Here is a 15,054-nt window from a genome sequence, read left to right on the forward strand (position 1 = left end):
ATAAACATTGTGTGGGATGTTTTATGAAATATTTTGGTATTGATGATGATGCCGTTAGTGTTAATGTTGTTGTTGTTGTTGTGTTGATTGTTGGTATTGTGATTTCTGGCTAGGGATATAAACTGAGGAGATGTTGCCCGAATTTTGGCAGATTCTAAAGGGGTTTAATTTGAAGACTTAAGATAAGCATATGACGATAAGCCTAACAGTAGTATGAATTCTCTTGAATGTAGATGTATGAGTTTGGAATGATAAGCGTTAAGTAGTAGGAGACCAAAAAGGTATGTAAGGCTAAACCCTTTCTTTCTAAAGGCATGACTCTTTTCTTATGAACCCATACATATGATCCATAATATCCTTATTTCCAAAAAGCTAAAAGTTCAAGATTCTCAAAGTTCTTATGATGCTAAAGATAGATGTTTTCTATGATGAAAACGATGATGATAATGATTCTATTTCTAGAGATTTCAAAGGTTATAGTCTTGATGCTATTATGAGATTATTGAGTTTATTTCAGGATTTTCTTGATTTCATTCATTATTGTTGATCTCACCTTATGATAATTTTTCCTTCAAGGTGAGATATAGCGATGATGATTGTTCCATAATATAAATCGGAGGTTACCGACCTTACGTCACTCCAATTTTTTTTGCACTCTCATGCATACTATGAATATTATATATGTATATAGCTATTTTATAATATTACCAAGTCCTATTATTTTATTTTACTTATGCATTGCACCCATTCTCATTCTTCATATATATATATATATATATATATATATATATATATATATATATATATATATATGAAGATTTGATGTGGCCTATGTTGTGGCGTTTCTATATATACATATGTTTCTTGATATACAGTCATACAGATTTATTCAGATTCACCGACTCATTGACATATCCCAGATGTTTTTCGATGATTCTTAAGTACATGTTGATCTTATGCCTTACATACTCAGTACATTATTCGTACTGATGTCCTTTCTTGTGGACACTACGTTCATGCCCGCACGTAGATAGGTAGACGGACCAGAACCTTAAGAGTTTCATCAGCGGAGTTTCAAAAGCGCTCCAATTGCTTTGAAGCTGCAGATTATTGGTACTACTCTTGTGTGTATATATATATATAGTTGGGCATGGTGGAGTCCTGCCCCGTCTTCACGAATTCCTGTATTATACATAGAGGCTCGTAGGCAGATATGTGTAGCTAGAAGTCCCGTATCGTCATCAGTTCATATTGTTGTATTATATTTTGGTAGCCTTGTTGGCCTATGTTTATGGACATAATTACTGATGGTTATATAGCGATGTGTCTTTATCTTGTGATATATGCCCTTATAGATTATGATAACCATAAGTTGTCTTTATGGTCCACCTAGAAATGATTATGAGATGTATGTACGGAGGTGCTCGGTGGGTTAGCTCCAGGTGCCCGTCATGGCCCTCTGGTTGGGTCGTGACAACACATGTCCAAATCTTCTATGCCACAGTTTCACATTATCAACAGACTTTAATTCTTCAACTTTGCCAGTAGTTAGCGCTATTCTTCTGTTGCACTTAAATGCTTGATTGACCAATATGTATAGCCCATTTTCCTCTTTACCAATCTCCTTCGCCTATCCATTCCAAAGATCCTGAAATAGACAGAAACCAGGAAAGAAATTGACTGAGCATCCTAATTCTCTAGTTATTTTTGATACTGACATTAGATTAAACTTAAATTGAGGAATTGGAAATACATTACTTATTGTACTTCTATCTGATAAAATACTTGAACCAGTATGAGTTACTAATGTAGTGTCACCATTTGGTAAGTACACTTCTTTTGGTTTACTAGGTTGGGTGATAGACTGGTTATTTAAGAGTTTTAGGTCTGCTACCATATGATTAGTTGCTCCTGTGTCAATTATCCATTCTTCACTTTTAGAAACTAATAAAGAAGTATTTAAAGCATCATAAACAGATGTACCTGATGTTGCAGCAGCAGAGAAAGCTGGCTCAGTGTTGTTGCCCTTGAGCAACTTTATGATCTGTTCATACTGATCTTTTGTGAAGGGATAAGCTCCTTCTGCTGATGCACCTTAACTTTGAGTAACTTGATTGTTGTTTGGTCCTTGAGGTTGCATCTGAACATCCCTTTGATTTGTGAAACCACTTCCACCATCTGCCATCACATTATATGCTGCAGATCCAGGCTTTGTGAACTTCCTCCTTTGTTCTTGATTACCAGAATTGTATCCATTTTCTTGAACAGTACTATATGGTCTCTTTCTTGATTGAGGATAGCCAACTATTTTGTAACAAGTCTCTTTTGTATGTCCTTTTATATTACACACTTCACACTGAAGATTGTAGTTTTTCTTGAATTTCTGAGAATGACCATTATAACCAGACTGACTAGATTGACCTCTGTAAGAGCCATTATTCCTTAGGTACATGGCTACATCAATACTCCCTGATGTACTAGAATTACCAGGGCGAGAACCTAACACACCAGAAGTGGCTACAATGGACTTTTGATCTCAATCACTCAGAATCATAGCACAAGCTTGATTTATAGAAGGCTTTGGATACATCATCAAGATATGGCTTCTAGCCTGATTGTAGGACTCATTCAACCCCATTAAGAATTGAAACAGTTTTAATTTATGAAAATGAACAACAAATTCTCTAGACTTTTCACATTTACAACTAGGTGTTGCTAATACGGCTTCAAATTCTTTCCATAAATCTTTAAGTCTTGAAAAATATGCAGAAACAGAACTTGTACCTTGAACCAAAGTTGAAATTTCTTTATGAACATTGAAGGTTCTTGAACCATCCACCTTGTTGAATCTCTCAAACATATCATCCCACACAGCTTTGGTAGTTGTGTCATACATGACTCCTCCTAACAAGCTTTTTGAGATTGAATTCATCACCCAAGATAACACAATTGCATTTACTCTTTCCCAATGATTTGTCATAGAATGCGAAATTTGTCTTTGCTACAAGAACCATCAACTAACCCCATCTTATTTCTTCCAAGAAGGGCAATTTTCATTGAATTATACCAAATTGCAAAGTTTTCAATTTCAGTCAATTGAAATATCAAGATTTGAATTCCACTTACGTCTTGTGGATTAAGAAACAAATGGTGATTATAATCGATCCCAGCTCCTTGAACATTGCCAGAGCTTTGTGAATTTTGTGCAAGATTTGGCACATTACTTGTGGCATTTACATTGCCTGTACCAGTACTGTTGTTTACGCCATTGACATCGGTTTTGATTTCCATTACTTATGATCAAGAACTTCAGATTTTTGAAAGTAAACTTTGAACTTTCTTTTACACAATTAAATTGCGGATTTCAAACTTTCAAATGAGTGAATCGAAACAGATTTACACCCGCTCTGATACCATGAAATAATACGTAAATATACACAGAATATACACAGATTTAGTGTTCAGAAAAATGAAGAAGAAGAACTGTATAGTTCGTATGAGGAAGAAGAAAGATAAGATATTGTATTCATTGAAAATGTGTTAATCAATAATATGCACAATGATTCATATATATAGCTACTACAAGTCTAGAGTTAGTTATAACTAACTTATTGAACACTTAATAACTAACTATTCATAAAGTTAGTTAAGCAACTTTCTGAACTAACAGGCTGGTCCTTCAAGTATAAAGTAGTTACACTTTGGCCCTTCTAGAGTTTTTGAATATCAAAATTTTAATTTTAAAATATTAAGTTGATCTAATACAATTTAACTTTAAAGATTAGTCAAATTAATTTTCTAAATGTGTCACGTAAATTGGGAGGAAGAGAGTATTATTTTATTACTTGCCAATTGAATGACAAACATTAGAAGAAAAGGATAAGGAACACGTTTGAAAATTTGAGGAATATTTACAAAGAAGACTACTAATGACAGGAAGAGGGGTAAATTATGTTATCAACTATACGTTACTTTTTTCTTAAGTGGATCGCCTGCATAACCCAGATCTCAATCAAGAATGAACCATGATTTTAGCTATATATCGTTTTGGCTAAGCTATATATTTAGTATTGAATCTTAAAATTCATGATTGCTTTATTTTTGCTTAGCACACTGCATGATGTCTGTTTAAGATTTTCCTTACTGGCAGTACTCGTTATGAGTGGTCTCAGTCACCAAAGTAGAGACGACTGTTGGCTAAGTTTGTCTGTAGCTGCCTTTCAGTTTGTCTTTTTTCAAGTATGTTATAAGAGTATTAGGAAACTTACACAGAAGGCAGCAAATTTTATCACAAATTCCCAGTGATAGTGACAGAAACTTTTAGTTTTTGTCTTTTTGATTTATAATCCCTCCTTTTCTCAAACTCAATGCCTTGTGCATATTTTGTAGCATGTTATGTTACTGTTTTGGATAATATTTTGTAGCATCTTTCAGTTTATTAATTAAAGGCTCGTACATAAGCCACTTGGTTCATGTGTGTGTTATTTTTGCATTATCAGTATAATTTGTTGTAGAGATTGTCTTATTTTATTTTTTAGCTAGATACTCATTTCACTTATTTATGAACCTACAGTTATTTGTCGTTGATAGTCTGAAAATTCTTTTAAACAACAAATCGAATGAATCTTGGCAAAAAAAAGTGAAAACTTTGCTCAGAAACAATTAAGCTTCGTGTTTATTTTCTTCAAACTTTTTCCACTCTCGCTTGTCGCTTCTTACAGGGTCTTGGTTGATTTTCCTTTCTTTAGCTACTAAGGCGTTTCAGTTCGTTAAGTTTGAAAAGTCTAAAAGGCACCAGCTAGCCACAAAGCTCAGATACTGTTTTTAAGCGAAGATCCATGGATCACAGCTGTTGCTTCTTGCTTTTGGACCGGAGCTCGCTGGGTAGTGAAGTAGTCTGTGAAAGTTAAATAAGATTTGTGTTAAACAAACATAATTATATTAAAAGCAGGGCCGGCTAGAGGGGCAAGGCCTCTAAGGACATTGCTTTTGGGGGGGCCCTTTTTCTAATTATAGTATGTGTATATTTTTTTTTAAAGAAATTATTAAAAAGTATAGCATAGAAACTATGAAATATTTACTCCCTCCATTCCAAAATAATTGGTTTCTTTCACTTCTCGAGAGTCAATTTGATTACTAGTCGAAGCTAAATTAGATTTGATTAACTTAATATATCAAAAGTTAGGTATTCTAAAACCATGAAAAAGTACTATAAGTTACAATTTTTTTCATATTAATATGATGAAAAAAATACATCTTAAAAATGTTGATCAAAATGTATACGATTTGACTCTTTAGAAACGAAATATGACAAGTATGTTGTGATGAACCGAGTATAAAAAGGATATACATATTTTTTTGAAATTATGATTGATATTAGTGTTGAACAAAAAAATAACTCATTTAGATCTTTACATTATCTCTGAATATAGATTTTTTTGGGTCATTTACATTTGTTACTGGAATAAATAACACAAAATAAATAAAGAAACAGATTGCAATTTAATTTTAGGCCACCAAATTTATTGAGCTGTCCCTAATTAAAAGTTATACTGATTTGTTATTTTTCACCCGGTATTTATACCCATTATAGACCTGATTAATGCGAATTCACACCTAGAAATATGGCTTTAAGGGTAAAGTACTGTTAGTGATGGTTATTTTAAACGTGGGAGTGAGAATACTCTCTCTCACACATACACATAAACATTGCATGTGAAATATAGCGACCTTTCAATTTTTGTTTGCTTTGTGATGCTGACAACCTGCCATACGGATACCAAGCATTTCTGTCTCATTCTTTATCCACGCACAGAAAAAATTAAAGTAGCCACTTTTATAAATAATTATGCGAATGAAACAGTATCAGGATGATATCATAAAATTACCTCCAATCCCAGTTGCATTGCTTTAAGGATTTTAAAGTTTAGTAGAAAGCAAGTCGTTTGTTAAACTTAAACGACAAGGTTTCAATTATGTGGCGAACTTTAAATAGACACAAAATGTAATAAGAAAATGATTTTTTTACAAAATTTATGATCATAAATATGCAATAACAGTATAATTTTTTGACACTTGTGATCTCAAATATTTCTTAACGTATAATGTATTTATTGCTAAAAAAAATTCTTATTAAGATTAAAATGGATCAAGTTAAATTATTTCTAGATTTAAAAGTTTTATTGTGTCCGGAACTTATTAAAAAGGAAAGGGTTAACAACATATTTGATCCCTCAGTTATTGCTAAATTCTAATTTTTGTCCTTATAATATATGATTAAGCACATTTAACCTTCAATTAATTGAAATATGCACTTTCGACCATTTGCTTGTAACTGTTCACAAATTTATTACAATATTATTAAACGTTCCGTCATTTAAGTACCAACGTGTTATGTTAAGTGTGCAGTATTGCTCCATATTTGAGGGAAAATAGTTTCAAAAATAGTTTAAATATAACATATTTCCTACGTGAAGAGACCAATTACACACATTTAAATTAATCAAAAGTTAAATACGTGGAGCCAAATATCTGAAGGACCAAAATAAAAAAAATTCAATAACTCAAGGACCAAAGGTGCTATTATCCCAAAAATATTGCTACATAAACTGAAACTAGAAACATTCATATCATAAGCAGAGATCATAATTTGTCTCAATTTATATGTAACCACATTTGTTCAAAACTATATATTATCAGCATATTTTGAGTTTGATGCAAATATGATTAGTATCACAAAATTTATTTATTGTTCAAATATCGGAGGATGTATTGAAGACAATATAATGGACATAGACAGATTAGCTAACTACTCCATCTTCCATTAAAATCATGACATAATATCTCGAATGGTTAACTAATGGTAGTTCACTCAGAAAGTTATTCAATTTTATTTTTTAACCCAAAAGCCACTCAACTAAGGGTAGTTCACTCAAAAAGTCACTCAACTTTATTTTTTAACCAAAAATATCACTAAACTGTTGTTATTTACACTTATAAAGTCACTCAACCTACATTAAATTTTGCTAATATGAAACTACCCTTAGTTGAAATAATTATCCTAGATTCTCCTGAAATCTATATATAATATAAAACAAAAGATAACAATTACATGTGCAGACCTTTCTATGCCTCCATGGAAGATTTATCTTTTTTCTCCTTTTTTAAAATTTTTTATGAGTTATTTCCACATAAAAAAAATCAAATAAATTGACTTATAAAAAGCCTCACAAATGAATGCAGTTACAACAGCCCACCTTTGGGTACTGTCCTCTTTTATCATTCCCTTTTAATGTGATTAATTTGTTGTAAATGTATGAGTAAAAGCAAAGAACATTAAGGCTAAAAAGCATCCGTTTCTCAAACGGACCCCACGCACTATAGCACGTAAACCATTTGCATCTTTCTTTCTTCTTTATTTATCTTTTTTCACCCTTTATTTGCTTTACATTTTTATCTTCATAACTCACCGATTTAATTTCTACTTTTAATAATATTTATAACTTTCATGCTTTTCAAGTTTTCATATTCATAACCCTCAAATATTTAATTTCAAAGGTTAAGATGCCTTATGGTATTTCTCCATTTTTATCTATATAAACTCATATTTTTTTGCTTAAGCACACTCTCACGAGTTTATTCTCCATTTTCCCAGTGCTATATTCATGCTTTTGTTTGACTTGAAGACGAAGAAAGCTCTTGATGATGATCGACTTGTGAGAGGAATATCAACAAGAGCTTGGAAAAATATGTATTGATTTCTTATTTTTTAGTTTCATTTTTTAGTGATTAAGGTCGTAACGATGTGTGTATTGTATTATTTTCGTCTTTCTTTATTTTCCTATGATTTCGAGTTTAATTTTTATATAACTTTTTGATTGTTGTAAGTTTGTAATTTTCTTTTGGTTCAAATTAGTAACTTATGATTGGAAGTATGCTAGCTACTAATCAAGTTTTAAAATCTATAATTGATTGCTTAAAAGGAATAAAATACTTATTGATTTCGTATTTTTTTTGATTCGTATTGATTTCGTATTTTTCAGTTTCATTTTTTAATGATTAAGGTCGTAACGATGTGTGTATTGTAATTTTCTTGTGGGAGGGACTATCGACAAGAGCCTTGAAAAATATGTATTGATTTTGTATTTTTTAGTTTCATTTTTTAATGATTAAGGTCGTAACGATGTGTGTATTGTATTATTTTCGTCTTTTTATTTTTATTTTTTCCTATGATCTCGAGCTTAATTTGTATATAACTTTCTGATTGTTGTAAGTTTGTAATTTTCTTTTGGTTCAAATTAGTAACTTATGATTGGAAGTATGCTAACTACTAATCAAGTTTCAATATCTATAATTGATTGCTTAAAAGGAATAAATTTTAGTGATTGAAATACATCATTCATTTGGTATTTGTTATGTTGAAGTTTCAAGAACTACCAAAAAATACGTATGACGTGAGAATTGATAAATATAAAGCAACGTGGGTGTGGATGGAGAATAAACACAAACATGTATTACTTTGAGAAATGGTGCATTTACGTTAAAGTTGAAGTAAATTGCAAGAATAAATATTGTGTCCTTTCACCTCTTAAGAAGATGATCACATGTGAATTTCTAACGTTCTCTTTAGGGAATCAAATTGTAGGTCTGAGTATTTATAAAAACGGTCGAGTACGTGTAATATTTTTTCTTGAAGATATCAAAAGTTAACGGTGTTAATTTTAAGTAGGGATAAGGACTAAAATTGCACACTCTATTTAATTATGGGTTAAATGTGCTTAATACAATAATACAAGGACCAAAATCATAATAACCAACAATACAGGGACTAGAACCGCCTTTTCCCTTTATTTTATATTCTTTTTTATGTAAGGAGAAACTCTCGAAATATATTTAAAGATCCTGACTTAGATACGCAAATATATTAAATATATACTAGATAAAGAGATAATTGATTAAGAAAACATATCAACTTTACAAATAGTCTGTTTATAAAAATCGGGTCATCTATAAACCTTCTTTAAAGGACAACATCTCACATGTAATATTTTTTTTACTAATATTGTTTTTACTTTTGATTTAAACATGCAATTCCTTACGTGTGAAAATTGTTACCATATACACACACACACATTTTTATCTATCTATTATTTACTAATTTTTTTTTTATGACTGCGCAAAGCGCGGACAAATTCACTAGTCATATAATAAGTGCGAATCAGAAAAGTTTGTCATAATAATAGGAGTAATCTATACTCTCTCCGTCCCAATTTATATGATATAATTTAACTAGGTGCAGAATTTAAGAAAGAAATGAAGTCTTTTAAAACTTGGGATCTAAAACAAACTATAGATATTTATATGACTCTAAATTATTTCATTAAAGATAAAATGAAAAGTTTCAAATTAAATTATTACTAAATTATATAATTTGGGATAGACTAAAAATAAAATCACATAATTGGGACATGTGATTGGGACAGGGGGAGTAATGGCTTTTGAACTAAGGGAAGAGTTGGATGTCCACTCGTTAAACCCCACAATTCCTTTCTCCTTGTCAGCACATTCTTGATTTGCTTCGATTTTATGCCCATCCCCCCAGCCGCCGGCCCCCACTTCCCCTCTGTATCTGTCTTTGGCCCTTTATTCAAAAGGTACAATCGAACTCATATTTTCAATATAAAATAGGTACAATAACATTGTAAGTCAATTATGGCAAAATATTTACTCGGTTTAGCTCTATTTTTTTTTTAATTATCTGCTATAGCCACTTTTTCACCCTTCTGTTTTTTCCTTCCTCCTTCATCTCCAGCGAGCTACCAGCTCCTCCATCACAAGCCACCACTGTACAACCTATAAACACCCCTTATACATTATGTATAAACCCCTCTCATGTATAAACACCTTTTGTATAAATATTGTATACTAATTTTATACATTATTATACACTTTTATACAAGGTTTATACATTGTATACAATAGGTGTATAAAGTTGTATATTATTGTATAATGTTGTATACCGTCAAAAAGTGTCAATACAGGTGTAATTTAAAAATATGGCTACACAAATGTAATTTTGTATGATGGATTGTACATTATTGAAATTTTCCCTATAAAATATGGATATATATCTGAAAAAATTATTTAAAATTTTCAATAAATATTACATACGCTTGTCGTAATTTCTTTTTTGATTATTCAATCGATGTTGATATTCGCATTGAGTTCCTGTTAATCTGAATTCGCATTGCATAAAATTCATTTAAGGGGAAGCGCTCCCTAACAGAACCCGAAACTTCTAATTAAGGGGTGGAAGAGATCCTATCCATCCGACCACAACTTTTGTTGGTGCTTGTTGTAATTACTATAAAATAAGATGACAGATTCAGTTTATCAGGAACTGGAAGGACGACATCTCTTTCAGAAAAGAAAAAGAAAAAAAAAAACTTAATGTTACTTTTTTCCATTTTTACTTTATTTCAAAAAAAATAAAAAAAAATTAACTCCTTTCTATACTTGAAAACTCATATCGTAACTTTGAACTTCTCTCTTTAGCTTCAGTAACATGCTATAATTATAAAACCGTCAGGTCATGTTTACGACCACACGATCTAAGGGTACTAGTGGTATTTGCCTAAAGTATTTCTTCTTTTCTTATACTCGCCAAATATTGCCACATGAAATGAAATGAATGGAGCGGTTAGTACTGAACCGATAAATTAGTACTGAACCGATAAATTAATAAATACTCTCTTTGTCCCAATTTATAAAAAGGCGTTTGATTGGATACTAGAGAAAAATGAAGATCTTTTTAACTTGTGATCTAAAATAAGAAACATAAATTTATGTGGCTATATATGATCAATATCATTAACACTTAAATGGAAAGTTTAAAGTTACATTATTATTATTATTATTAAATGTCGAATTAATCGAATTTTAACTCTGGATCCGCTTCTCTCTTTATATCTATATCCAAATAGCTTACAATAATCTATATAAATCTCCACTCCCTCTTTTCAACGTTCACTGACTAGCACACTACCATAAGCTCATATCTCCACTCCTACAATATAAATTTCCCACTGTCAAAAATATCATTTCCAACATGTTAGGACATGTGCAGTCTTCGTCTGAAAATCACATTGAACAAACTAGCATTCTTGAAAAACAAAGAGAAATTTTCGAACGTCTTTACCAGTGCCAACAACAACTTTCTTCTTTGCCAAATCAAAATCTTGTCCAATTCAACAGTTTGATCAGTGAACATACAATGGAATTCAATCAATCTCAGAATTTTCCCATAAAAATTGATCCACAAATGGACCACAATTCGCCTAGCTTGAATGTGATTCGAGGAAAACAGAGGAATTGGGCAGGCTCTGATTTTACCAATAATTCTTTGGAATTGGATCGTCAATCTTTTTCTACACTCTCGAATTCATCCATCACAAGAACGTCAAGCAAGAAAAGAAAAGCAGAGGTTTGTAATTGTTGCTTTCTCACTTACAAAAAATAAATTCAGGCTATGAATTTTGTCACTAATCTGTCGCTCAGTGCTCGTAGCTAACAGAATCCTTCGCTAATTTGTTGCTAAATAGAATTAGCGGTGGATTTATTGTTTCGCTACAAAATTTGTCGGTCGTTATTTTCTTAATTTTTTTAGCGGTGTCTATTTTTCTTTAATAACGCTTTCATCCGAGCTAACTTGCACATACCTTGTTATTCCATTAAGTAAGTAGTTACCTCCCAACAATACATGTACAGAGCAGACCTCTTATAACAGTCATTCTGTATAACAACATTTTACTAGCAAACTTTTTTTTTTGAACTAATTTTTCATGTTATGCTATACTATATATTCTCTATGTCGACATTTCAATATAACAATAAAAAAAAATATCCAGACGTTTCCAATTCCAATTAGGGCTGGGCATAAATACCGAAAACCGAAAAACCGAACCGAACTAGTTTGGTTCGGTGTTTGGTGTCCACCGTAAAAAAATCGAAACCGAAATAGCCGAATCGAAGTTTGATAAAACCGAACCGAACGCGCACCGAAATTTAATACATTACCCAAAAAAAAATTAAAATAGTCCAGGCTCATTAAGTTTAAAGCAGAAAAAATCCAATTGTAATAAGTCCTCTTTTGCATTTGTATCCCTAATTTTCCACTTCAATTGAGAAAATCAAATATCCTTAACAAAGAAAGGTAACTAGGATGTGTCTTTAGGATTAATGTATGTCCTTTATGTGTTTTCTTAATTATTCTTACGGTATGTATATAACACCTAGTAATCCTATATTATGATTATAGTTCTCTGTTCTTGTGTATCATGTTTGTTTGATTTTGATTTCAATTTATCAGTTTTATGTTTTATTGCTTTTGAGAATATGAATTAGTGTCAATGGAATCGCTTCTAATATTATATCAAAAAAACCGAATTGAAAAAACCGAAACCGAAAGAACCGAACCGAACTAGTTTGGTTCGGTGTTCGGTGTCCACCTTCAAAAAACCGAACCCGAAATAGCCAAACCGAAGTTTGATAAAATCGAACCGAAAAACCGAACGCCCACCCCTAATTCCAATGGTGTTTGACTGTATTTAATATCTCTACTCATCAAGATTTAGGCAAATAAAAAGAAATCACCCGGCCTTTTTTTGTCTTTGCAATTTGAGCCCTGATTTCCAATGCTGTTTGTATTTTAGTATAATTCACTTGAATTTGAACATTGATTAGTAAAGTTATAAAGCTGAGTTTTCTTTTGTTTAGCAGTTTTATGAGGAAGATGGATGTAAAGCTATAAAACATGAAGGAGAAGCAGGGGAAGTGAAGTCAGAGATCACAGTGAAAAGTGAAAAAGGGAACAATTCAAAGGAGAATTTAGAGGTTAAAAAACCTGATTATATTCATGTAAGGGCACGTCGTGGCCAAGCTACTGATAGCCACAGTTTAGCAGAGAGAGTAAGCGTTACTACAATAAATATCATCTTTCCACATTAGAGTATTTTAAGCTGTTTCAGAAAGCGAGCCTTGAAATAGCAATAAAATTGTCTCCATGTAACCTATTATGCGATCTTTGCGTCGGTGAAATTTACTAAAGACATCCCTTTAGGATGTGGCCTCCCTGGACTTTGGGTGAACGCGAGATGCTTCGTGCACCGAACTACCTTTTTTAGTAATTTAACCTGTTGTAGCGATGGCTACCGGTGAATTTATATCGCCTACCGGCTATAAATTTAAGATGTTTTAGGAGCAATGGTAAAGTTATTTTCGTGTGACCTATAGATTATGCGTTCGACCCGTGAAATCAGCTACTGATGCTTGAGTCAGAGTAGCCTGCCTACATTACACTCATTTGAGGTGTGACCCTTATCCTGAGTGCATGCAGAATGCTTCATCCACCAAATTGCCCTTTTTAGTGTATTCTAACCTATTGTGGCTGTGGCATCTGTGAATTTATGTAGCCAATCCTAGTAGTTCGGAATGAAACGTGTTGATTTGTTGATTTTTAAGGAATTGGCTAAGTTTAATCGATCAATTTTTGCAGGCAAGAAGAGAGAAAATTAGCAAGAAGATGAAATGTTTACAAGATTTAGTCCCAGGTTGCAACAAAGTGATTGGAAAGGCAGGGATGCTTGATGAAATCATCAATTATGTTCAATCTCTTCAGAAACAAGTCGAGTTCCTTTCCATTAAACTTGCTACTTCCAATTTTAACACAGATAACTTATTTGCCAAGGAGTTTCCAAATCCAGCGTGTTTACAAAACAACCTTGTACAACAGCAACAAGGAAACAGTATTGGTGTTGCACAAATGTTATCACAAAAAAGAGAAAATTGTTTGATGCCATTCCCAGAGGCTTTTCTTGATTCTTCACATGTTCCGGTAATTTTGTTCGAGCCTACGCTCTATGTTGAAACATAACAAAATTAAGTAGTAATTAAAAGTGTGTTCTTTCTAACAGCTTAAGCTTTTAGACGAAGTGATCATAACATTAATTTGACATGGTTACTGATGTCGATGCCAACCCAAAAAACAAAAAAACAAAAACAAAAAAAATCCACATGTTTGGCTTCAGGGGCGGAGGGAGGAAGGGTCAAATTACACTGTTTATATATGGTTAAAATTATTTTTTTATGTATAGTAGACTTTGAACCCCCTGTGGCTTCTTTGTGTGTTTACTTTTCCATATTTTGAACCCCCTTAGTGAAAATCCTGACTCCGCCACTGTTTGGCTTATGAAAAAGCCGGGCTAACAGGGGCGTGTTGAGAGATAATATAATTAAGTAATTAAAAATGTGCTCGTATTTCCTTGTATCTGAAGTGAAATTGTTTCATTGCAGGCATTACAGCAGCTTCCAAATTTTGACACCGATCTACAACGCCTTTTTGGTCTACGCTTTCAGTAGTAAAGGAAGACCGAATTATTTATTTTAAGGTTGGTTTTGGCTTGACTAGTTAAATTGATTTGAAAATCAAAGTTTTTTTTTTTTTTTCTTCATATTTTATCCGACATTATTTTTGTTTATGATTTTGCAGGTGCAGGAATGACAAATTGCTATTATAGTGGATGTGGTGCTGGAATGCCAAAATGCTCCTAGTGCTATTCCACAGCCTTCTGGTTGAGTCCGCAAATTTTGAAATTAGCAACTACAGTACAAATTTTCTTCATATCTTCTAGTAATACATTTATTGTTGGGCATATAAGAATATGTTCACATGTATACACTACTAAAAACAAGCTATTTACCTACGCGGTTCTTAAGGACAAATTAAATGTCACTTCCGGGTACTTTTTGCCACGGCGTCCTCGGAAAAGTCAAATATTTTAATTTTTAATTATTTTTAAAGATCCCGAGGGACATCCCCGGTAAATTATTGACTTTTTTAAAGTCAACATTTAATTGACTATACCAAGGGACTCTATCGGTACATAATAAAAAACAAATTAAAATTTCAGAGAGAGACCCATTAATATAAATATAAATATTTTGCATTTCTTTTCCCCGTACCGAGGGACACCATCGATGTTAATAAAAAATAAATGA

At 32.2% G+C, this 15,054-nt stretch overlaps 1 protein-coding gene across 2 annotated transcripts in view; it reads left to right on the top strand.

Moving 5' to 3' along the window:
- The first annotated feature begins 10,921 nt into the window (after positions 1-10,921).
- Positions 10,922-15,054, top strand: part of LOC132037549 (transcription factor bHLH79-like) — a 5,431-nt gene continuing 1,298 nt past the window's right edge. The window contains exons 1-5 of one of the 2 annotated variants that reach the window (XM_059428074.1): positions 10,922-11,482; positions 12,775-12,966; positions 13,553-13,891; positions 14,350-14,444; positions 14,546-14,727. In XM_059428074.1, coding sequence (XP_059284057.1) covers positions 11,108-11,482; positions 12,775-12,966; positions 13,553-13,891; positions 14,350-14,415 — 972 coding nt within the window. In that variant the 5' untranslated portion in view covers positions 10,922-11,107 and the 3' untranslated portion in view covers positions 14,416-14,444; positions 14,546-14,727. The remainder of the gene's footprint in view (positions 11,483-12,774; positions 12,967-13,552; positions 13,892-14,349; positions 14,445-14,545; positions 14,728-15,054) is intronic. The other variant, XM_059428075.1, reaches the window with a different exon arrangement.

The sequence above is a fragment of the Lycium ferocissimum genome, chromosome 11 (assembly GCF_029784015.1).
Source record: "Lycium ferocissimum isolate CSIRO_LF1 chromosome 11, AGI_CSIRO_Lferr_CH_V1, whole genome shotgun sequence".
NCBI lineage: Eukaryota > Viridiplantae > Streptophyta > Magnoliopsida > Solanales > Solanaceae > Lycium > Lycium ferocissimum.